The sequence below is a fragment of the Perognathus longimembris genome, chromosome 7 (genome assembly GCF_023159225.1).
Source record: "Perognathus longimembris pacificus isolate PPM17 chromosome 7, ASM2315922v1, whole genome shotgun sequence".
Taxonomy (NCBI): domain Eukaryota; kingdom Metazoa; phylum Chordata; class Mammalia; order Rodentia; family Heteromyidae; genus Perognathus; species Perognathus longimembris.
In genome coordinates this window covers 1,937,486-1,960,405 of record NC_063167.1, presented here as the reverse complement: position 1 = coordinate 1,960,405, position 22,920 = coordinate 1,937,486, and the positions used below count along the sequence as shown (strand labels likewise).

General features: G+C 65.2%; 1 protein-coding gene across 3 annotated transcripts in view; it reads right to left on the bottom strand.

Moving 5' to 3' along the window:
* Window positions 1-22,920, bottom strand: part of LOC125354486 (tumor protein p73-like) — a 35,474-nt gene that overhangs the window by 2,299 nt on the left and 10,255 nt on the right. The window contains exons 2-10 of one of the 3 annotated variants that reach the window (XM_048350101.1): window positions 18,549-18,791; window positions 6,214-6,400; window positions 5,685-5,800; window positions 3,936-4,045; window positions 3,416-3,558; window positions 2,992-3,080; window positions 1,682-1,809; window positions 1,115-1,263; window positions 389-527 (exon numbers count right to left, since the gene is read on the bottom strand). In XM_048350101.1, the coding sequence (XP_048206058.1) occupies window positions 389-527; window positions 1,115-1,263; window positions 1,682-1,809; window positions 2,992-3,080; window positions 3,416-3,558; window positions 3,936-4,045; window positions 5,685-5,800; window positions 6,214-6,400; window positions 18,549-18,791 (1,304 nt within the window). Of the gene's footprint in view, window positions 1-388; window positions 528-1,114; window positions 1,264-1,681; window positions 1,810-2,991; window positions 3,081-3,415; window positions 3,559-3,935; window positions 4,046-5,684; window positions 5,801-6,213; window positions 6,401-18,548; window positions 18,792-22,920 lie in introns of those variants that run through there. The other 2 variants (XM_048350104.1, XM_048350103.1) reach the window with 2 other exon arrangements.

Sequence of the window (22,920 nt, the reverse complement as noted above, 5' to 3'; positions counted from 1 at the left end):
GGCCCGGCGCGCTTCGCTTCTCATGGGGACGTGAGGGGGAGGACGGCTGGGGTGGGAAGGACCTGACTGCCCCGGTGGCCCCAGCTCCGTGGTTCCCTCGGGACCTAGGTGCGCCCACCCTGCGGAGCCTCGGCCCCTGTGGCTCCCCGTGCTCTTCTCTCTAGGTGGCCCCTCCCCACATCCGTCGCGGCCCCCCACGTGACACTTCCCGCTCCTCCATCCTCAGAACAGCCGCGTGGTTCAAACACAGCCCGGGATGGAACGGGACGAGACCGGGCAGGCCGGGCCAGCGTGTGAGCACGACCGCTCCCTCCCCGCAGCAGGAGCCAAGAACGGCGCGTGGACGGGGGCCCCCCGCGAGCGCGGGGGCCAGCGGCAGCCCCCTCACCTGACCAGGCTGGGATCGGCGTGGTAGGGGGGCGGTGGGGTGCAGTGGGACCCCGAGACCATGGACTGGGAGCTGTGGCCGCCGTTCATCTCCCCGTTGGCCGCCATGCCGTGGTTGTGGCTGTTGAGCATGCCCGGGCCTGGCAGAGGGCAGGGTGCGCGGTCAGAGGGAGCTGGGGCCGGCTCCCGGGACCTGGCCCTGCCCGGGCTGTGGACACCGGGGTGGCGCCCCCAGCAATGGCGGAGTCCCCAGGGGAACCTGAGCAGGAGGGAACTCACTGGGTCTGGTCTCCTCTCCCCGAGAGGCGGGGACGGAGGGTGGCCGTGGGCAGGATGCTCTGATTGTCAGAGTGAAGCGGTTGCCTCAAGCACTCGAGTGCCCCTGGGTCCCAAGGGCCCGTGCGCCAGGCCTCGCGGCACCGGGAACGTGCCCCGTGCCCGCACACGGGCCTTCTCGGCAGGCCTGAGCCACCCGGCCCAGCTCCCTGTAAGGTCTGGGCCCCGACGAGGCCTCGCATGGGATCCACGGAGCAAGAGAACCCAGCGCTTGCGCTGTTTTGCTGACGGGGAAATGGAGGCTTTGGGAGGCCCAGAACCTTGGGCTCCGTCAGCTGCCCGGAGGCACACATACCACCTCTGCCTCCCGCCAGACACAGCCCGCGGGCCGGAGCCCTCCCCCTGGGTCTCCCCTCCCCCCGCCCCCGCCCCCCCACTGCCCGGGACTCACCCATGGGCCCCAGGCTGGCCCCTGCAGCCGCGCCGTGCGGGGGAGGCTGGCCCACCAGCTGGTTGACGGAGGGCAGCTTGCTGACTCCGCCGTGGACCTTGTTCATGGGGGACAGGACGGGCCCGTAGGACGGAGGCTGCAGGTGGCTCCTGCTTGGGGAGTCACAGTGCACGTTCACAGGGGGCAAAGGGCAGCTCTGCCCCCCCCCCGCCCCCCAGCGAATCCTCGGAACAGCTTCATGCCCCAGCCTCCAGCTGCCGGACCCCGTCTGCATCCCCAACAAGGTGCTCAGCCTGTGTGTGGGGGGGGGGGAGCTGAGGCGTGCCACTGAGACCCGCCTCCCACGGCCCCCCTTCCCCGTGGGGGAGGGGAGAAGCAGCTAGGCAAGGCTGTGACCCAGGACTCCGGGAGGCTCCCTGGAGGAGGCAGTGCCGGGTGGAGTCCTGGTCCCGCTGCCTGTCCGTGGCTCCCTGCCTTCGGTGCTCCTGGCTCTTCCCCTGCTGGGCTGAGCTGTCCCTGCTTCCCCTACCCAGGGCCAGGGCGCGTGCGCGTGTGCGGGACACTCACGGCCTCTGCAGGAGCTGCTGCTGCTGCTGCTGTCGATAGGAGTCCACGAGGGGCTGCGGCACCAGCTCCATCAGCTCCAGACTCTCCTTGACCTTCATCAGGATCTCAAAGTTCTCCCGGCCTCTCACCTGCGCCAGAGAGGCCCACCCTGTGCCTAAGTCCACACAAGACACAGCCAGCCCCCGACTCCCGGTGGGAGGGGCCGGCTGCAGCCCTGGTGGGCGGGGCTCTGGTGGGAGGGGCCAGCTGCAGCCCTGGTGGGTGGGGCTCTGGTGGGAGGGGCCAGCTGCAGCCTTGCTGGTTGGGGCTCTGGTGGGAGGGCCCAGCTGCAGGCTTGGTGGGCGTGGCTCCGGAGGGAGGGGCCAGCTGCAGGCTTGGTGGGCGGGGCCAGTTGCAGGCTTGGTGGGTGGGGCTCCGGTGGGAGGGCCCAGCTGCAGGCTTGGTGGGCGGGGCTCTGGTGGGAGGGCCCAGCTGCAGGCTTGGTGGGCGGGGCCAGTTGCAGGCTTGGTGGGCGGGGCTCCGGTGGGAGGGCCCAGCTGCAGGCTTGGTGGGCGGGGCTCCAGTGGGAGGGGCCAGCTGCAGCCTCTGCTAGGTCCCTGGCAGGAGGGGCCGGCTGGGACCCTGGGTGCACCGCAAAGCACTGCTCTTCTGGAGGCTCTCCAGCACCCCAAAGACTCTAGCTCCTCAGGCCCTTTTTTCGTTCTAGGAACATGTCTGCCCTGAGACCTGGCCCAGTGGTGAAGCCTGTCCAGGGGGACTGTGTCCACTCCTTCCAGCCCCAGGCCCTGCCTGGTCCTCTGCTTTCCACCCAACAGACATGGGGTTTTGCAAGAGGGACTTGCTCTGGAAGAATGCTCAGGAGGAAACATTCTCTGTCACAGGGGGCGAGGCCTATCAGAGGCCATGGTGACTTAGTCCACCAGCCAAGTGGTCACAGACAGTCATAGACACAGCTATACCCTGCTGCCCGCCAGTCTGCGGAGTCCCAGGTTCCTGCTCAATTCCCACCCCGGTGGGAGCGGCAGCTTGGCCAACGGGTTTTGCGAGGCATTTGCTGCGAAGGATGCTCTGGGGCTTTGGGTTCCCCGCTGCTGACCTGGCCAGCCCCGCGGCCCTCACGTGGGGTCTGGCCCCGGTGGGTCTCACTCTGAGCTGGTTCTATTCTTCAGCTCTACCTCCTGCAGGACTGGGGTCTCCGCTCTCCCAGGCCTCCTCTGGGACTCCCCAGCCCCGGCTCTGCAGACCCCCCGCCCCCCCTGCGTGGGAAGGCCTCACTCTGCCGGTGTGGCCTGCCTGTGGGGCACACTCACGTGCATGTAGTACGTGTCCTCGTCCCCGTGCCGCCGCTTCTTCACATTGGCACCCAGGGAAGGCATGGCAGGCGGGCTCTGCTTAAAGGCTGCAGGGCAGGGCAGAAGAGAACAGGTGAGCCCGGCCCCCGTGGGAGCTGACCCACCCCTGGGGGCAGCACCGCCACGGGGTAAGCGTGGGCCCTGCCCGTGCCCCATGGGGCTGGACACGGGGTGCCACGGGGGCCCTGGGCCTCTGAGGTCGCTCGTGCCGGAGGCCCAGGGACAGTGCGACATCCGGGCTGCGCTCACGCGGCTCAGCGGGAGGGGGTGCGGGGGGCTCCCCCCTCTGGGGTGTGGCCGGCCGGCCAGCGTGTCACCCCAGCCCGCACTGAGCATGCCCAGCTTCATCCTGCCCCGCCCCCAGCCCCCCCCCCCCACTCACTGCGCTTGCTGGCAGCCCCACTCTTGCTGGCGCTCTCGTTCAGAGCCTGCTGCTCCCGGTAGTGGTCCTCGTCGGCCTTGCGGTCACGGCCAGGGCAGGCACAGATCCGGCCTTCGAATGACCGGCGGCCTAGCACCTGCCCACTGGGGAGGGGGCGCAGAAGAACTGTGAGTTTGGGGGACCCACCTACTCCAAAGCCTGCGGAACAGGCCTCTGGGGCCCCACGTCTACCAAGGGCAGCGAGAACTTCCTAGCTGGAAGGAGGGAGGCCGGGGGCGAAGCTTTGAGGCTGCTCTGGAACACTGGCCTGAGACTCCCCAGCGTCGTCCTCCATCCCCAAGGCCTAGCTCCCGCCCGAGCGGCCTGGCCGGCCGGGTGCAGCCTTCCTTCCAGCAGCCCAGCCTACAGAGCCGCTTCCCCTCGCTGGCTTCCGCACTCAGCATCAGCCGTTGGCCTCATGTCCTCCCCTGCCCAGTCCTCGCCACCCCCCCCCCCACCGCCCTGTGACCCGCAGACTCACTCCCGGGTCTCCAGGGTGATGATGATGACGATGGGCCTCCGGTTCATGCCCCCCACACAGCTGCTGTTACACATGAAGTTGTACAGGATGGTGGTGAATTCTGTCCCCACCTGCGGTAGGGGTAGGTAGGGGAGGGCTCGGTGTCCGCAGGTTGGGACCCCTCCCTAGAGAAGGAGGTCCCGAGACTCCGCATCCAGTGCAGATCTGTGGTCCTGCCGTGCAATTCACCCATCTGCTAAACGAACTGTCTGCTTACTAGTTCATCCATCCGTCTGCCCATCCTTCCATCAATGGGTCCGTGCATTTGCCCTTCCTTTCTTCCTTCCTTCCTTCCTTCCTTCCTTCCTTCCTTCCTTCCTTCGTCTATCCTTCTATCTGTCCCTTTATCTACCCATTCATCCTTCCATCTACAGCCGCATGCCTGTCTGTCCATCCATCCATCCGCCTGTCCTTCCCTTCCCATCATGCAGTACACTAAATACCAAGCCCCCGCTGGGCTCAATGAGGCTTTTGGCCTGGTCTCCCTTCTCAGGGAAGCAGATCCTGGGGTCTGCCTGCCTCGAGCATCTCCCGTCACAAGCACACAGCCTATGGGCGTGTGTGTGAGTGGCTGTGTATAAAGGGTCCAGGGGTGTACACGTGTGAACCGTACCCCAGGACACCCCCCATTTGGGGGGGGGAAGTTTGGGGCATCGCTGAGATGTGAACGTGGGTCTCTTGACCACTGGACATTCTGAGATCACAAAACGGGCAGTTTTCATGGCCTCCCCAGGTCAGGGGACCAAAAAGACCTGAGAAGACAGCCACCTGTCACAAAGCTGCTGGAATCCGGCGGCCACCAGGGGGCGAGCGAGCCCGGCGTGGGAAAGGCTGGTCACACCGGTCCTGCTGCTGGGCTCGCACCAGACACGGCAGGGCAGGGAGCCTTGCTGTCACGGCACCCCGGGGGCCCTCTCGTCACGACTCCCCATCCTTCGGTCTTCCCTGGGTTCCTTCCAACACAGCCTCTCAACCCCGGAGCTTTCTGCGACCCTAAGTCAAAGGTCAGACCCTCGCCCAGTCTGTCCTCGCCCGGCTGCCTCTTCTACCCCCGTCTCTAGTCCAGGTCGCCTCCGGCCTGCGTCAGCTGCCTTCCGTGCCTGCGCCTGCATCCAGGGTTCTCCCCCCGCAGCCTGGGCTCCGCGGCTCCCAGTCTGCACAGCCGCTCCAGCCTGTGCTCCCTTCAGCTGTGGCCTCCGGCGCCAGCCTCCACCCCCCCCCAACCATGCACCTGCATGCGCCTGCCATAGCTCTCTACCCCCCGCCTCTCCCCCACCCAACCATGCACCTGCCATAGCTCTCTACCCTCCGCCTCTCCCCCCTCCCGGAACGATGCACCTGCCATAGCTCTCTACCCTCCGCCTCTCCCCCCTCCCGGAACGATGCACCTGCATGCGCCTGCCATAGCTCTCTACCCTCCGCCTCTCCCCAGCAGCCCATCCCCAAGCCCTGCTTTCCTGCCAGGTCTGGCAAGCCAGGGCGGAGCGCGTGGGGTGGTTTCAGGCCAGATGCACGGACCATCCACCCATCCGCTCATCTATCCACCCCTCTGGCATGGCGCACACAGAACACCAAGCTCCGGGTCTCTCTGTTCCTTTCCCTCCCCTCTCTCTACCTCGCCCTGCCATCCTGCGCGAGTCTACGAGCTGCCCTCCAGGTTCCTGTGTAAGCCAGGACCCCCTTCTACGGCGGCAGCCCGGCCCTGCCTACCTGCGGGGGCTCATAGGGCACCACGACGCTTTGCCTGCCGGTGACTGGGTCGTCCACGTACTGCGAGAGGTTGTTGCCTTCCACGCGGATGAGGTGGCTGGCCGGGGCAGACTGTCCTGCCAGGAGGGGACCCTGCTTCAGAGAGCGCCCGGCCAGGTAGCCCCGACCACTCCTGTGCCAGGCACCTGGCAGCGGAGCGGGGACCCCGACGGGCCCTGTGGGCCTCCCAGATGGGGCTCAGACCCGCTGCAGCCCTCCTTCCTGTCTGTGCCCTGGAGCCAGACAAGGGGCTCTGCCCCCCACTTCTCCTCCTGATCTCAGGGTGCACAGACTTCAGCACCCACGGGAGGGGCCCTGAGAGGCCTGTCCCAGCCACCTGCTCTGCTCAAGCATCCTCCCCGGCTGACCTGGGGCACCTCGGGGAGGGACTGGCTCAGGGCCCCGCAGCCCCGGGCCAGCCCTCCCCTGGGGCCGGGCTCTGGCCGCTGGCCCTGGTGCTGAGGAGGGCTGGGGACTGGCGGGGCCTCACCTTCGTTGAAGTCCCGGCCAAGTTCATGGTTGGGGCAGCGTTTCACGATGTCAGTGACGTGTTCCGCCTTCTTGTAGACGGGCATGGCCCTGATGGCGGTGCCCGGCGGCGGGGGCGTGGACACCTTGATCTGGATGGGGCACGTCTTGGCGATTTGGCAGTACAGTTTCTTTAGCAGTGGGGAGTACTGGCAGGGAGAGATCACGGTCCGGATTCACACCCTGGCCTGGGTCGTGGCCCCTTCTTCGAGGGCCCTGCTCCCCCAGGGCTCCTTCCCAACACACTTGGCTGCACCTGGGTGGAAGTCCTCTTTGCATGCCTCCCTCCGAGTCTGGAGCTGGGCCCCCCCGCCCCCGCCAGGCACCTGCTGAGCACCTGCTTGGTGACTCAGCCCTGCGTCCCACTGCTGCAGTGGTGGTTCTCCACACCATCGTGTGGGAAGGCCAGGGCTGGGGAGAGGAGGTGGAGCCGGGGCAGGGCTGAGGGCTGGGGACAAGGCAGCTTGGGCTAGGCCTTGCTTTCCAAGCCTGAACCTCCGTTTCCAATGCTGAGGTTTGCAAAGGTGGCTCCTGCCTGTAATCCTAGCCTCTCAGGGGGCTGAGAGCTGAGGCTCGCAGCTCGAAGCCAGCTCTGCCAAGAAAGTCCATGACATTCTTGTTTTGTTATGTTTTGTTTTGCCAGTCCTGGGGCTTGAACTCAGGGCCTGAGCACTGTCCCTGGCTTCTTCTTGCTCAAGGCTAGCACTCTACCACTTGAGCCACAGCGCCACCTCTGGCCATTTTCTATATATGTGGTGCTGGGGAATTGAACCCAGGGCTTCATGTATATGAGACAAGCACTCTACCACTAGGCCACATTCCCAGCCCCAAGTCCATGACATTCTTAACTCCAATGGACCTCCAAAAGGCTGGACGTGGGGCTGTGGCTCAAGTGGTAAAGTACCAGCCTTGAACAAAAAAGCTCAGAGACAGAGCTTTTATGCCAGGCCCTGAGTTCAAACTCCAGGACTGGCTCACAAGACAACAAAAAAGAAACTTAACCACAGGCGAGCTGGGCCCCTGATGCATTCCACTGCGATAGAGACTGCCCTGAACCAGTGAGGCCCCGCTTGCTGGCTGGGGGCCTCAACGCTTTCTCTCCAGACCAAGTCTAGGCAGCCTGGCCTGCACCACTCCCAGCCCCCCAAACCACAAAGCCCAGAACCCGTTTCCCCAGCCCAGGACCTAAGGGAGGCCCATCTAGGCCCAGCCAGGGCCAGTGAGAGGCTGCCCTGCCTGATCAAGCCTCCCGTGGGACCTCCAGCCGCGGTCCCGTGGCCTGGGCTGCCCCTCGGAGGCCCCGACCATCGGGGCGGCCGCTCCCCGCTATGAGGGTGGGCCCTCCTGCTCGCTCCTGACCCCCGAGACCCACGCTCTCCTTTCCCCTGGGACAGCAGCGAAGTTCCCAGTCTCTGTTCAGAGGACCATTTGTGTGATTTTTTTTTCAAGTCCTGGGCCTCGAACTCAGGACCTGAGCACCGTCTCTGGCTTCCTTTTGCTCCAGGCTAGCACTCTGCCACTTGAGCCACAGCGCCACTTCTGGCTGTTTTCTACATAGGTGGTGCTGGGAAATCGAACCCAGGGCTTCCTGTATACGAGGCGAGCGCTCTGGCCACTAGGCCGCATTCCCCGCCCCCAGACGACCATTTCTATACCATGCCGTACCCGCTGTGCCCTGCGTCGACTCAGAGTCAGGAGCCACACCAGCTACAAATGCCCTGGGAAATGCCCACCTCAGCCCACCATAGTGCAGCTTGGGAAACGGAGGCCAGAGAGAGGGAACTGCCGGCTGAGCAGACCAGGAAGGATCAGGGGGAGCTCACCCCCCGTGCCCACCCAGAGCCTTGGCTTTGTGGAGTATGGTGCGAACCCCACACGCCAGCTCCACAGACAAAAGATTCCCCCGCCCCCCAGTGGGCTCAGAGGAACCAAGGTACCCCAGCTGGCACAGGTGCTCACAGAGCACGGAGGGACAGAAGGGACAGACAGACGTCGCCCACGGGGCCGGCACAGCGGGGCAGTGGCAAGCGCACACCCTGGGTCCTGTTAAAGCCCAGGAAAGACTAATTCACCGTGCGGGGCCACGCACAAGGACTGCGAAGCCAGGAAGGCGGAGGCGTGACCCAGGCCGTGCCAGCGCAGCCTCGGGGCGGTTGCGGGTCCACCTTGCTGGCTCCCTGGGGGGTGATCGCGGAGGTGCAGGGTCCCCATCCCTGTGGACACTGCCCCTGGGCTCCCCAAAGCAGTACTTTGGAAAGCACTGTCGTCCTGCCTCCATCGCTGTTCCTCAGACCTAGGCCTGGGGGGAATCGTCAGGCCTCATGTGGCCTCTGCGTCGGCCTGGGCTCTGGTTTTCTGCCCAAGCCCCCTCCACATCCCCCCAGCTGGCACATGGCGGCATGGTCTCCATTTCCTGGCTGGGGACAAAGGAGCAGGCCAGGGGGTTGGGAGGCGGCAGGCTCTGCGCCGTGCCAGCAGCCTAGGCAGGTGAGGGGGCCGGCCAGAGGCGCGGAGGTTGCCGAGCCCCTCCGAGGCTCCGGGGGGTGCGTGGGGCGGGCTGGCCGTTGCTGAGCATTCGCGAAGCCCCTTCCCTGCGCAGCGCACCTGGCCCCGGAGCGCACGCCTCCGCCAGCAGCACAGAGCAGACGGAGGAGTGCAGCTGGCACTCAATACCTGCACTGATACCTGAGCCCCGGGAGAGGGACTGGGGTGAAGCCGTGCTCACAGAGCACTGAGGGTCCCCCAGCCGTAAGGAAACCCACACCCAGCCCAGAGCCAACGCTTGGGGCCAGCGCAGCGCCCGGCCCTCCGGCAGACTCCCAGGCGACGTCCAAAACAAGTCCACGGCTCGTGCAGGGCACCCAGTGAGTTCCAGAATGCTCCAGGAGGCTCGGCCAGAGAGAGGTCAGCCGAGGGGCTTCCTGGCGGAGGAGAGCCCCACAGCGGCAGGGCCGCCCAGCGATCGGGAGACCCATCCCCTGGCTAGCGTGTGCGGAGCGCCTATGGTCAGCCGGGCCTAGGCTCGCCTAAGGAAAACGGGCGAGTGCAGCTGACGGAGGGGCTGGGAGAGAGCCGGAGCCAAGGGGGCCCCCGGGGGCCCCGCGGGCCCGGGCTCCCCGCAGTGGCCTTTCCAGGGCGGAGCACCCTCTACCCAGAGACTCCATCCTGCCTAGGGCACCGGTCATGGCCAGAGACTTGGTTCTAGGCCCACCAAGGCTGGGGCTGAGGGGGCCTGGGGGTGCAGGCCAGGTGGGCCAGGTGTGACTGGGCCCCGTGGCCACATTCCTGGGCAGCCCCAACACGCCTGGAGGGGGGGCGGGGCCTGGACTCCTGCGCCAAGCTGTGACAGGGCGGAGCTGTGCCCGGGCTGCCATGGGGGGGCGTAGAGGGGGGGCTGTGACCCGGCCCTCCAGGGACCTCCCCAGGGCCCCCGCCGGCCTGTCCTCCGGGGAGCCTGGGGCGGCCGGTGGCTGAGGCCCCCCCAGCTCTGCGCTGTGTGGAGAGGGGTCCTGGCTGGGGTGCACGGGGTGGTGCCACCCCCCACCCCCACAGGAGATCCCAGGACCGCCCCCCCCACCAGGCTGGGCCGGGCGAGCAGGGGGGCCCCGCCCCGGGGAGGAGCCGGAGTGCCGGGAGCTGTCCCTGGTACCGGCGCTGGGACGGGCCGCAGGGCCATCTCAGAGAGCAAGGCGCGGGGCGGGAGCACCCAGCCCCCCGGTACTGACAGACCCAGTGAGGAGGGAGATGCCTCTCCGAGGGCAGACGACGGGGGGGGGGCATCACCCTAGGGTGAGGCCAGTGCCCCATCTCCCTCCTATGCCCTGGGCAAGGCTGCTTGCCTCACTCCCTCAGGGCCGTCCCGAAGAGTAGCCTTTGGGCCAGCTCAGCACCATGAAGGAACCTTGGGCATCAGACCTGGGGTCACCCCCCCTACCTGGGAGCATGAGCTGGTGAGGCAGGGGTCTGGGCAGGGGGCTCTGGATCGCTTCCAGCCCCTTCCCTAGCAGCACGGCTTGTGGGTCGGCCTTCAGGGCTAAGACCCGAGGAAGGAGGCAAGAGAGGGTCCCCGGGTGGGCATCTCCTCCGCACGAGGTCACGGCGACGCTTCCTCTCCGCCTGCCCCCCCTTCTCCCCTAGAACCGCTAGATGGATGTGTTTCAACAGATTCGGAGCTGATAAAATCTTATTTATCTTCGGCTGTTGACACAGAGCGGTCCGGACTTGCCTGCTCGGATGCGTGTGTTCCGCGGCGCTTGCAGGAAACGGTTTGCCCAAACACCGGTGCAGCTCGTCCCTCACCCCGGCGCCTCTGCCCCTCCCTCCCTCCCTCCCTCCCTCCCTCCCTCCCTGCCTGCCTCTCCTCCCCCACGCCAATCCAGCATGGGCCCGGGCCTGGCTGGGAGCCCCGGGCCTGGCGAAGCCGGGGGAGCGGGGAGCGAGAGGGCGGGCGGAGGGCGGGCACGGCGCGGGGCTGTTAATTTCCTCGCACCCGCTCCCGGCAGCTGGGTGCCCGGCACAGGCAGGTCCGGGCAGGAGGACAGTGGAGAGGTGATAATAACTTGTCTGTCATTTTCCCAGGACATGTTGGATCTTGCAAACCGCAAATACCGTTAACCAGCTTGGGTGAATCTGTTACAACAGATTCTAGAAGACGGGCGGCCGGGGGGGCTTTGAGTTTTTAAAATGATTTTTTTTCATAACTCACTTTCATCCGTTTTTCCGTGCACGCGCACGCACGTGTGTGCATGTATGTGTGTTTAAAGCTACACTCCTCTTTCCTCTGACCCCTATGTGGGTTTTGAAGCCCCTTGGAGGGCCCCTTGGGCCACAGGCCTCCTGTAGAACATGCATGCAATCTTGTGGGTGCAGACGGGGCTCCCGGTCCCGAGCCCCCGAGGTCCTTTCTCCCGGTGATGCCGGCCCGGGGACCACTCTGGAACAGCCCCTTTGTGGCACGGGATGGGCTCCTACCCAGCTCAGGGGGTCCTGGGGGGACGGGAAGGCCAGCTCTTGCCCCAGGGAAGTCCTCGCTCTGGAGAGGGAGGGAATCCCATGCGGCAGTCCCCCCCCCCCCGCCCCCCGACCACGTGCTTCAGCGCACCCTGGGGTCAAGTCAACGGAGGGCGGTGGGGGCTGGGGCTCCCGAGGGCTTCAAGGCCACGGTGATAAAGCGATACACGAGGTGACTGTAAGTTCTCAAGAGTGGGCACTAGGGTCCGGGAGACGGGGGACAAGAACTGCCCTCTGGGGAGGGGGTGGGTCGGGGCTGTTGGGACATCTCTCCTGGCAAGGACTGTGCTAGCCTGATGCCAGCCAGGTACCAAGCAGAACAGGAGCTACGTGGCGGCTTCACAAAGCCCCTCCTTCAGCCGAGGCGTGAGAGGAAGCCACGGGCCCTCAGGTCACGGGGCTCTGTCTTGCTCGGCCCACCCACCTGTGCCACCCTGTCCCTTGGCTAGGATCGGAGTTGGGGGGTAAGCGGATCGCGCGCCTGGGCAGCAAGGGCCTGGCGGACACCTGCTCGGGAAGGGAGGTGGTGCCAGCAGCCTGACCGGGGCGGGGGGGGGGGGGATGAGGGCCCTCCCTCCCTAAGCATCTGGGGGAAGCTGGGAGGTGAGGTGAAGCGGAGGGTTTGCACAGACACTCGGGAGACGGAGGCCCCTCTCATGAGCCGGGAACCACGACGCTGTGTTCCCCGAAGTTCCAGGGTCCAGCCCTCCCCTTCACCCTACCTCTGTCCTATTTCGGCAAGCAGAACTTTGCTTCCCAAACTGCCAGTTGAGTCAGGACTGAGTGGCACCGGGCTGGGTGGCGTGCCCTCGTGTTGTGAAATGCGCACTTGCTCTGCTTCCCTGGCTCCTGGCAGGTGGCACCGCGAGTCCTGGGAGTCTTCAAAGTGATCGTGTCCCTATGCCAATGACTCGGCTCATGGCTGGCTTTGGGAGGGGGGCTGGCTGGTCAGGGCTAGGCTAGAGCAGGAGTGGGGGGCTGGGACTTACAGGCTTGGGGGGTGGGGATAAAGGTCAGTGATTAATCAATGGTGCCGACACCAGGAAGCCTCCACAAAGACTCCAAAGGGCTCCCAGAGCGGGGGGGGGGGGGGGGGGGGCGGGGCGCGGGGGGCACACCGCCCAGGCCCAGCAGCTTGCCGGTGCAGCGGGACCCCCACAGCCTTGGGGGCCACAGAAGCCTTAGAGGCGGAGGCTGAGTTTGGTTCTTTCTTTCACAGCCAGAGGCCCAAGCTCCATCTCCTAACCTCCGTCGGCACGAGGTCTGACTGGTGGTGGGACCGGAGTCCGCCCTTCTGCGCCTCTGGGTCCTGTGAAGCCTGGACAGTCAGGCGGACGCTCAGCTACCTGCCGGGCAGCAGGCCTGGCTCCGGGCTGGGCGACTGAGTGATGGGGCCTGGTGTGCCCTGGTCCTCAAGGTCGTCCTCCTGACCTTGGAGCACGAGGCTGCGGCGGACTGCAGTGGGGGCTCCCAGGGGGCTGCAAGGCCCCCAGCCCCGTCCCAGAGGGGGAAGTGGCAGGAGTGTCACTCCCCCCGGCCCTCCCCAGCCTGGGCAGGGTGGGGACCTCGGGGAGGGGGGGGCAGGGCGATGCTCTGAGCACACGAACGGCAGCGGGCCCAACACGTCGCCCCTCCCCTCCCAGTGGGCTCCAAATACGTCTGTCTCTCCACCACAACCGGCTTCAGACCTGCCCACCTGAGAGGCCGGCCCCCCGCGGGCAGACCCCGGCCAGCCTCGGGGCCCTGGACTCGGGCATGGGCCCAGCAAAGAGGGCGGGGAGCCGACGCCCGGCACTGTCGGCCCAGGGCCAGCAGAGACGGGGGGGGGGGGGTCACCTGCCCTGCCCAGGCGTGAGCCCCGACGACCTCAGCCCCCAGCTGGCCTGTGGCCCCCCTGGGAAAGCACTCACTGCAGCCTTGAACTGGCCGGGGTGTGTCCGCGTGAGGACGGGAAGGGAGCTCTGGCCTCGAGGGACAGCCTAAGGCTGCTGGGCACTGACGTCAGCCTGGTGAGGATGGGCGCGGGGGTCAGGGACTGGCAGTGGCAGGGGTGGGGGGAGGCGGGAGGCTGGAAGGTTCACCTGACTCCTTCCCATAGAGGCTGTCTGTCAGCAGTCAGAGGAGCCCCCATGTGTCCCCAGAAACCACCGGAGGCGGCTAGGCCCCCGGGCTCGCGCCTGCCATCCTCGCTGCTCAGGAGGCTGAGGTCTGAGGATGGTGGTTGGAAGCCAGCCTGGTCAGGAAAGTCCAATAAACTACCCACAAACAGCGGTAAAACGGAGCTGTGGCTCGAGTGGTAGAGTGCTAGCCTTGAGCAAAAGAAGCTCGGGGGGCTGGGAAGGTGGCTTAGCGGTAGAGCGCTTGCCTAGCACGCATGAAGCCCTGGGTTCGATTCCTCAGCACCTCATAAACAGAAAAGGCTGGAAGTGGCTCAAGTGGCAGAGTGCTAGCCTTGAGCAAAAAGAAGCCAGGGATAGCGCTCAGGCCCTGAGTTCAAACCCCAGGACTGGCAAAAAAAAAAAAAAGAAGAAGAAGAAGCTCAGGGACACTGTCCAGGCACTGAGTTCAAGTCCCAGGAGCAGTGCACGCACGCACGCACGCACGGACGCACGCACGCACGCACGCACGCCCCACCATCAGAGGTGCACGGCACGTCTCTTCTCCACCACAGGCAGCAATGAAAGCCTGCGGTGGGCCAAGGAATAGTCTTGGCAAGGAACAGCCCTCTGTCCCCCTGAGGCAAGCAGGTGGACCTCCAAGGCGCCAGCCCTGCTTACTGCTGGTCACAGAGGTCCCGGGGGCTCGATCCATCCGCACAGAGCGAGGACTCACGGGTGCGTGGAGGGCGGGCAGGCCCGGGAGCGGCCAGGTCGCTGGAGTCAGGCTCCTGGTTCTGCCCTTGGCCGTCCCCCGAGCGGTAGGGGACAGAGCAGCTCCCGGACCCTGCGGGGTCTGGTGCTGCAAGGTTGCATGTGCAGAGCCTTCGTGGTCACGCCGGGCCTCGCTCTCCGCCACCCTCTGCTGTGTGCTTGTAGAGGCAATGCACTGAATGCAACGTTGTGGAACATTCGTGAGAGGGGCATTTGCAGGGTACGCCCCCACCCCCACTCCGTACCACCAGCCAGCCCAGGTGCGTCCAAGGGGGCACTGCAAAGAGGCAGCCGGGCGCCAGGTCCAAGTAGCTGTCTCTGTGTTGGAGGTAAGACCTTGAGAATGCAACCTGCAAATCGGGACACAGTCCTCCTCCACAGCTGGTAACACCCAGGATCGAATCCTGTCCTTCAGGGGGTCCTGCCTCGAGTCCCCAGCTACAATCCTGGTGGCTTGGGGTGTAGCTGCCATAGCTGTAGCCTGCAGCCAGAACCAGGGACTCTCTAGAAGCCTTCCAGGCGGCCGGGGTGGTGGAGAGAGGAGGGGGAACCCATGTCAGCCCACGGGCACAGGGGCCCTGACCCCGGCCAGGGCCGGTGCCGGGCGCTGTCTCCCCCCTGCAGAGCTGCGCTCGCTCCGAGTGACTGCCGTAATTTCCCCCTAAGTGCCCTTGTTTCCCCTAATAGCCCACGTTTCATCTCCACAATAAACATGGTTAGAGCTCTTCCCTCCGCTTAAACACATATAATTGCTCCTGGTGCCAGTAAAAGGTATTAATTCCACTTATGCATTCCATAAACTTTTGGGATAACGCAATTGATATCACAGTCGTGTTGGGACACCTCCGCTATTCTCCTGCTTGCTAAACCTCCAAGGGACTGGAAAGTTCGCTCCACATCCATCGGCGTTGCGTCAGCCTCGGCCTCCCCAGGAATCCCTCGTGCGGCCTCCGGCTTCCCGCCCGCTTTTGCCCCAGACACAGCGCGGAGTCTCGGGGCAGCCGGGGGCTGCTGGGGAGACCTCCGGGGGCCCCCATCCCCTCTTCCGCCCGCCCGGCAGCCGTCTCTCCCCAAAGCCTGCCCCTGAGGTGCCCGCAGACGCCACCAGAGCCAGAGCCTCTGTGCCAGACCGAGAGCAGCCGTGGCCCCCTGGCAAATCAGAGCCGAGTAGAGGGAGACCCGGGGATCAGGCTGTTGCCATGGGGGAAGGGCATGGCGCTCGTCATCCCTCCCCTGGGGCCACAACACTGCCAACCAAGGGGGTAGGGGACAGCTTGAGCACGGCCACCAGGGGCCAAAGGCCAGAGAGCCCTGCCAACGCCCAGGCTCCCACAACTCAGCCACGTCCCAGGGAGGTCGAGAAGCAGACAACGCAACCGGTGCCCACGCCGCCCACGGGCCCCACCCACCCCCCCATCTCGAGAGCCTCTGGGGCACCAGGCCGGCCCCTCCCCCCTCCCCCCGTGACCAGTCCCCGTCCGTCTCTCCCCCACGCCCGAGCGGGTCACGCGATGGCCCAAACACGGTCCATTTTATGATCAGGACCAGGACGGGGGGGCTCACGGACGATGGGCTCTGAGGGGGGCCCGGGCATCGGGCCCGGCTCTAAGAAGCCCTACAGCCGTGGGCTGGCTCCCTTTAGCGCAGAGGACAGACAGACAGAGGGGAAGAGCAGCAGTGCGTTCACAGGCAGACGCGGGACCCGGGGCGCGGCCGGCAGGCGGCTGTCTCCCCCCCACCCCACCCCACCGCAGTGCCCCCTCCCCTGCCGTTTGTGGCCTCCCTGGCTCGGTGGCTTCTGGGGGGCAAGGGGCTGCCGGACGGCATGGGTGTGTACACGTGTTGTGCACGTGTGCGTGGGCCTGTGTTCACATGCGAGTGCATGTGCGTCCTGGGTACGTGTACACCCGTGTGTTTGTGCGGTGCACGCGTGTGTATGGGCATGGCCGCGGGCGTGCGAGCCCAGGGCCCCAGCGTCTGGGGTGCGCACGCAGTTCCCGTGGCTGAGGGAAGATGGGGAGGGGGAGGGGTCGCCCCCACGGCGGCGGGGTGCCCGCGGTAGGCCTTCGCAACGCGGAGGTCAAAGACCCCATTAACAGCCGCGGCCCCTGGGGGCGAGCGAGGGGGCATCTGCCAGTCTCGGGGAGGAAGAGGGCAGCAGTGACTATGGAATTGTACTAGAGACAAATAGGAATTCTCTCTCAGTCGCCAGCTGGTGGTGCGGCGGGGGCCGAGCGAGGCACAGAGCAGAGGCCCGGGCTGCAAGTCTGGGCAGCGCCCACACCGTCGGACCCCCAAGAACGGAGAGCAGCCGCTGCCCGCCCTTCCCCAGGCAAGGAGCAAGCGCCCTCGGGGGGTCTGTGCCCAGAGAGCTGAGGTGCCAAAATCTCATTATCAATGTTGGTCTCACCTCCACCCCGTCTGGCTAGGGCAGGGGAGGGGACACGGAGCAGCCCGGGCCCCCTGGCCTCCCGCGCGGCCCGCGCCATTGCTGGGCACTGGGAAGGGGATCAGAGGGAGGTCCCCGCTTTCTCCGCGCCCTGGTGTGACTGGCCAGCAGGGCTGCCTCCGTCCTCAGCAGATGACCCCCTGGGGGTCACTGGGGGGGGGCAGAGCCCCCAGTCGAGGAGGCGGCTCCTGCTTCTTCCTGGGAATGGCTCAGATCATCTGAGGGCTCCACCCCCCCCCCCGCCCCGTGAGAACCGGGACTCCACGGTGGGGTGTGGGGGGGCCTTATTCAGAACTCACCAGGCCCCTCCCTCACCCTCAGGGGGAGGGGAAGGACTTGGAGTGGGACAGCAGAGCCACAGTGAGCAGCAGGTCACCCGGGACACAGGTACGCCCGCTGGACCTCAGAGCCCGGGTGGAGGGCGGGCCCGGCCCCTCCCTCCCTCCGCAGTCCGCAGAGAAGGGAGGGGCTTCCAGCAGGTGCCGCTCCTGCGGAGCAGCTGCCCCGGAGTCCGGCCGACGGCTGCCTGTCGCCCCCTCCTGGGACAGCCTCTGTGCTGCCCGCCGCACCGGCTCTGTCACCACCCCGTGGGCAGCGTGGGGTCGTCATTTACAGAGGGGGGAAACGGGGCCCAAGGCGAGGGGCTGCAGGAGCGGCCGGCCGGCTGCTGTGGGAGCCTTGGACAGAGCCACCGTTGTCCGCCCCTTCCGTGCCCACGGGTGGGGCCTTCACTCAGTCTGAGGGCCCATCTGCCATAGCCCACAGAGCAGGAGCCGTCGGAGCGCTGGCCTGGAACCCAGACCCGGGCCAGCCTTCTGGTCTGGCTCCGCCCTGTCCTCTGGCCCCCAAAGAGCCCGGAACACCCAGGGGACACGGACGTAACCCAACGGCGGGACCTGGGCGGGTCCACACACACACAGCCCCGCCGCACTGAGGAACATCTCCACCCGGGGGTCCTATTCCCGGGAGGGAGTCTGGGGTACAGCCACAGCAGCCCCCCGGAGGAGGTGGAGTCCCGAGGGTGAGCGGCCACTGCCCCGTGAGCCTCCTGCAGCCCCTGAGCTCGGGGTCCCCCGTCCCCTCCTCAGCTGGGCAGGAGACCTGGAGGCGCCCAGGGCCGCCCTCCCCTCCCGGGGCCTCGCACTGCCCGCACTCCTGGGTGAGGGTCCCAAAGCGTGGCCGCCTCTCCTGGCAGTCCTCTCTTCTCCACAGCCCCATCCCAGTGCCTCAACTTACCTACAGGTGCACAGCTCTGGGCAAGCTACATTCCCTCCCTCCACTGCCTCAACTTACCTACAGCTCCTTAACTCTGGGCAAGCTACATCCCCTCCCCGTGCCTCAGCCTCCCCGGGTCTAAAGCGGGAACAATAACCGATCCCACCCGGTGGGCTCTTGGGCCGTTTGCAACGGGCATGGCAGGGCAGCAACACACACGTGGGCTGCAGCAACGTGGGAAATTCCCGGTCACGAGCCCGGCCGAGGACCGGAATCGTGCGTGCCATGGTCGTGCCCCGGTCCTGTGTCAAGGCTCAGGGACAACACCCCCGACGCAGCGAGGGCCAGGCGGCCACTCGGCCGGAGGACGCGGCCTCTGCGGCCTGGCGCAGGGCCGGGGTGATTCTCAGCAGAGCCTCCCAGCGCTGCCCGGGACAGAGCTCCAGCCGGAACCCCGAGGCGAGCACGGCGCGCCGTCCAGCCTCCCGGACCGCGCGGGCAGCCGCACAGACGCACCCCGCCTCGCTAGGACCCCGCGGGAGTCTGGCTGGCTGGCTCTGGCCACACGTCTGTGGGGTGGGCACTCCCAGACTACCAGCCCAAGACCCGCCTCCTGCCCTTCCCTCCTCCCGCTGGGCCAGGCGGGAACCCCCCCCGTGGACGGTCGGTGTGCGCAACCGCTCGGCATCCCCGAGCGCCCGGTGGGGGCCCGGCAGGTGCCCGCGGGGGGGCGGGGGGGGCCAGGCAACTCACCGTCCAGGTGGCCGACTTGGCTGTGCTGGACTGCTGGAAGGTGACCTCGAAGTGGTGGGGGCCGGGGTAGTCGGTGTTGGAGGGGATGACCGGCGCCGGTGACACGGTGTCGAAGGTGGAGCTGGGCTGCGCGTAGGGCGAGTGGGTGGGCATGCTGGCCGCGTGCTCCGGGGTGTAGGGGCTGGCCGGGGCAGGGCGGCTGCTCATCGGGTCCATGGCACTGCTGAGCAGATTGAACTGGGCCTGTCAGGGAAGGGGCGGAGGGAGGGAGACACACACGGCGGGCTGAGGGTGGAAGCCCCAGCCCTGAGCTCCTGTCCCATTGGGGAGGTGTCTTGTTACCCGAGCTTTAAAGGGCCAGCCGGCTCCAAGTCATCCCAAATATTTCCTCGGGCCCCCACCCCACTCCAACAGGCCACTACTTGCGTTGGGATAAGCTAACACGTTCACCTCGCCCGCCCCTCTCCGTCCGCCTCCCCGGGTGCCAGGCTTTCTGGGGACCCACCCAGCTGCCGGCGAGGTAGAATCCAAGCTTCCCACACCTGGAGCAGAGCTGCCGCTTGGGGTGGCTCCCGGCTCCGGGCAGCCCGTGGGCTCCGCCGCCACGCCCCGGAGGACACCTCCATCCTGAGCGCGCCTGCCCCACCCCCAGCCCCATGAGCCAGGTCCGGGGGGGGGGGCGGTGGGGAGGGGCCGAGGACTCCGGAGGACGGGCTGTGCGGAGGCCGGGGTCGGATCGACGGCTCCAGGGTCTAGGCCTCCAGGTGGTGGTACAAGCGACAGTGCCCCAGCACAGGGGCTGCTTTAAGCGGTGTGGCCTCCCCTCCCTTAGAAACGGGCCTTCCCGCACAGGTGAATGGCAGCCCCACCCCAGACACCTGCTGGCCTTCACCATGGGGCATCCTCAGCCCTCCTCCGGGGGGGCTCGGGACCCCAGGAGAGCTCAGCCGGCAGCAGGAGCGCAAGGGAGGCCCCGGCCCACACCTGCGTCTCGGAGTGGCGTCTCGGGCCGGGGGTACCCTGGGAGCCCCGAGAAGAGGAGGAGGGATTCGGAGGACGGTACAGAGGGGCACGCGCTGGCCAGGAGGACTCCTAAGTGCGCGTGCTTAGCCGCTCTTTCTCTGTTCCCGTGCGGGAGGTCCCTGCGCTCAGGTCTCTCCTGGGCTGGAGGGGGCAGCACAGCAGGGACACAGCGGCCAGCAGGGCAGCGAGGCTGACAGCCCAACCCTGCCCGCCCACTGTGTGACAAGGACAAGGACACAACCCCTCCTGCTCCCGGTCACGGGGTCCAGCTGTGGCTCCCATGGGAACAGAGACGGGGTCCTCTAGCGACGGCTGCCTAGGAACAGGAAGATCAGCCCAGGGGACTGATGGGGGCAGAGAAGGGACAGGGGTCAGGCCCTGGTCCTTCCTCTCCCTCTCTCCCTCTGAACGATTTACAGCTGGGCACTGGTGCCGTATGCCTGTCATCCTAGCTACACAGGAGGCTGAGATCTGAGGACTGAGGTTCAAAGCCAACCTGGGCAGGAAAGTCCATGAGATTCTTAACTCCAATTAACAACCAGAGAACTGGAAGTGGCACTGTGGCTCAAAGTGGTAGAGCACTAGCCTTGAGCAGAAGAGCTCAGGGACAGCGCCCAGGCCCTGAGTTCAAGCTTTACAACCAGAAACAAACAAACAAAGATCCTTTATAGAAGCAAAGCACCAGTGGCTCACACATGTAATCTTAGCTACTCGGGAGGCCAAGATCTGAGGATAGCAATTCCAAACCAGCACTCACAGGAAAGTCTCTGAGGCTCTTACCTCCAATTAACCAGCAAAAAGCTAGATGCGGAGCTGTGGCTCAAGTGGTACGGCATTAGCCTGAGCAAAACAGCGAAGGGACAGTGCCCAGGCCCTGAGTTCAAACCCAGGACACAACATACTCTCTTGCAGAGCTGTGATTCACTAGGAGGTAGTGGTAATTTCGGAGGACGTTGAGAATTTTGAAAGGGAACCTAAAGGGGATTAAATGAACATGGACTGACCAGGGGAAGTTTGCACTAATGGATAAAGTTAAGAGCACTGTGTTTTACAGTGTAATGTGGACTACAGGGCCCACAGCCCTCGGCCAGTCTCTTGGCCTTGTTTTCTTCATCAGAGTGAGACTAGCTCTTGATGCAGCAATCTGCCATGGTGGGGAGGGCTCACTGGGCAGCTCCTGTGGTGGGACCAGGACAAAGCGAGGGCAGGCTCTGGTTCCAGGCCCCCATGGTCAAAGCGAAGGCAGGCCCTGGCTCTTGCTAACACTGTTGCCATTGTACCCCAGGCGTCTGTTGCTGGCAAAGCCACTGTCATGATCCAGAAAAGGTCTCTGGCCGCTGTAGGCCTGAGCTAGCCAACGTCCTCTCCTGGGGTCAGCCACACTGGGTATGGCTGGCAGGGCCTTGGCAGGAAGACCTGGCCAAGTGGACCCATCCTGGTATCACATGGAACCATCCAGCAAGCCCAGCAAGTGCCCGGCGGGCGCACCCACCAATGGGGCTAGGTTCTGCCCACGCGGCCGGCACCACTGAGGTCTCACTGACCGTTCCTGATGGGCCACAGGTTCCCCCCGAGACACTGGTGGCCGCCACAGGCCAGTACACAAGGAAGCTGAGCTTCTTCTCTGTAAGAAGAAGGAATCGCCGACAGACACCACCACGTGGCTAAGACCCACACTGTGCTGCGAGGGAATCAGACGCGATGAGCCACTCCACACGTGGCTCCGTGTACAGGGCGTCCACGGAGAGCAGAGCCCGCGAGACACGGGCAGGTGGGCGGTGCCGGCGCGGGCGCGGGCACGGAGGACGATGGAGGAGGGACCGCTGGAGGGCGGGCTGGCCAAAATGCCCCGACTTGGTGATGGTTGCACATATCCATTCGCTCTCAGACCCAAGAGAACTAGCCCAGGCCCTTAAAATATGTGAATTTCGTGATGTGTGAATCGGACCGCTTTAACAAGGCTGTTTGAAAACACAGGGAAGAAGCAGGGTGGGGTCGATCACGCCTGCAACCCCAGCATTTGGGAGGCTGAGGTAATTGAGTCATGCGTTCAAGGCCAGCCTGGGCTATCCATAGTGTGACTCTGTCAAAACAACAACAACAACACACAAACCTACTGGGAAGGACTGGATTCTACGGACGCAGCTCTTGGGCTGTGTTAAGAGGGGGACAGGTACGTGAGAGCTACCCACACCAGGAAGATACACAGCAAGCTGAGAGCTACCCACGCCAGGAAGATACACAGCAAGCTGAGAGCTATCCACGCCAGGAAGAGACACAGCAGCTGAGCGCTAGGAAGATACACAGCAAGCTGAGCGCTACCCACACCAGGAAGATACACAGCAAGCTGAGAGCTACCCACACCAGGAAGATACACAGCAAGCTGTCTGCCCCAAGAGGGGTCCTGAGTCAGAGAGACCACACACACTTCCCCCAGGGAGCTGCAAACGGGATCCTGGCAGGGAGGCCTGGCTGCCGGGTGACCCAGGGGTAGGGCCACGCGGGACAGGCGGCGCCTAGGGCTCAGAATTCTGGACTCTTCCCCACAGCCCACGGAGTCTAAAGATGCTTGACCTGTGCTGGCCCCTGACACCATCTCCCTCACGCACCATGACCCTAGATCTCGGGGGCCACCACTCCACGGGGCCATCCACCCCCCCACATCAGATAGAGCGCCCCAGCACCCGGGTCCCCTCACGTCGTCTGCCATTCCCTGGAGGCATCTCCTGGACTGCAAGCCCATAAGGACCCGAGCTGAGCAGGGGTCCGTCTGTCCCATTAGAGAACCCGGTGAGTGGAAGCGTGCCGTTGGAATCCAGGGCTCACTCCTGCCATTCATTATCCTGTATTTTCCACCAGACGATCCTAGCTTGGACTGAGCAAATGATTAAATCACATCCATCCGGTCCTTTTCTTTTTCTTGGTCTGCCTGCTTTACAGCACTAGGAATCAAGCCTGGAGCCTTACGCATGCTCGCAGGTGTGCTGGGACCAGGCCTCCAGCCCTCCTTTCCCTGTTCGCCTCCTATGGCTGTTCATGAATGTAGAATTCCACGTGCAGTTTCCAGTCAGTCGTGCCTCAGTGCGCATACGGGTTGGGCCCGGGAGCCCATGAGTACCAGAAGTCCCATATACAAAATAGTATGGTGTTGCATAAACCTTCAAAACGTACTCTCTTCAACCATAAGCCATTTCTAGGTGAATCTCTCTCTTCATGGACATAGCAGAAGCCACAGACACGGGTAGATTCCATTCACTGCATCTCTATTGTGTGACCCTGGACGAGACCCTCTATATCCTCATGACAGAGAGGTTGCTGACTGAGCAAACTAGAAGAGGGAGGGAAGGAT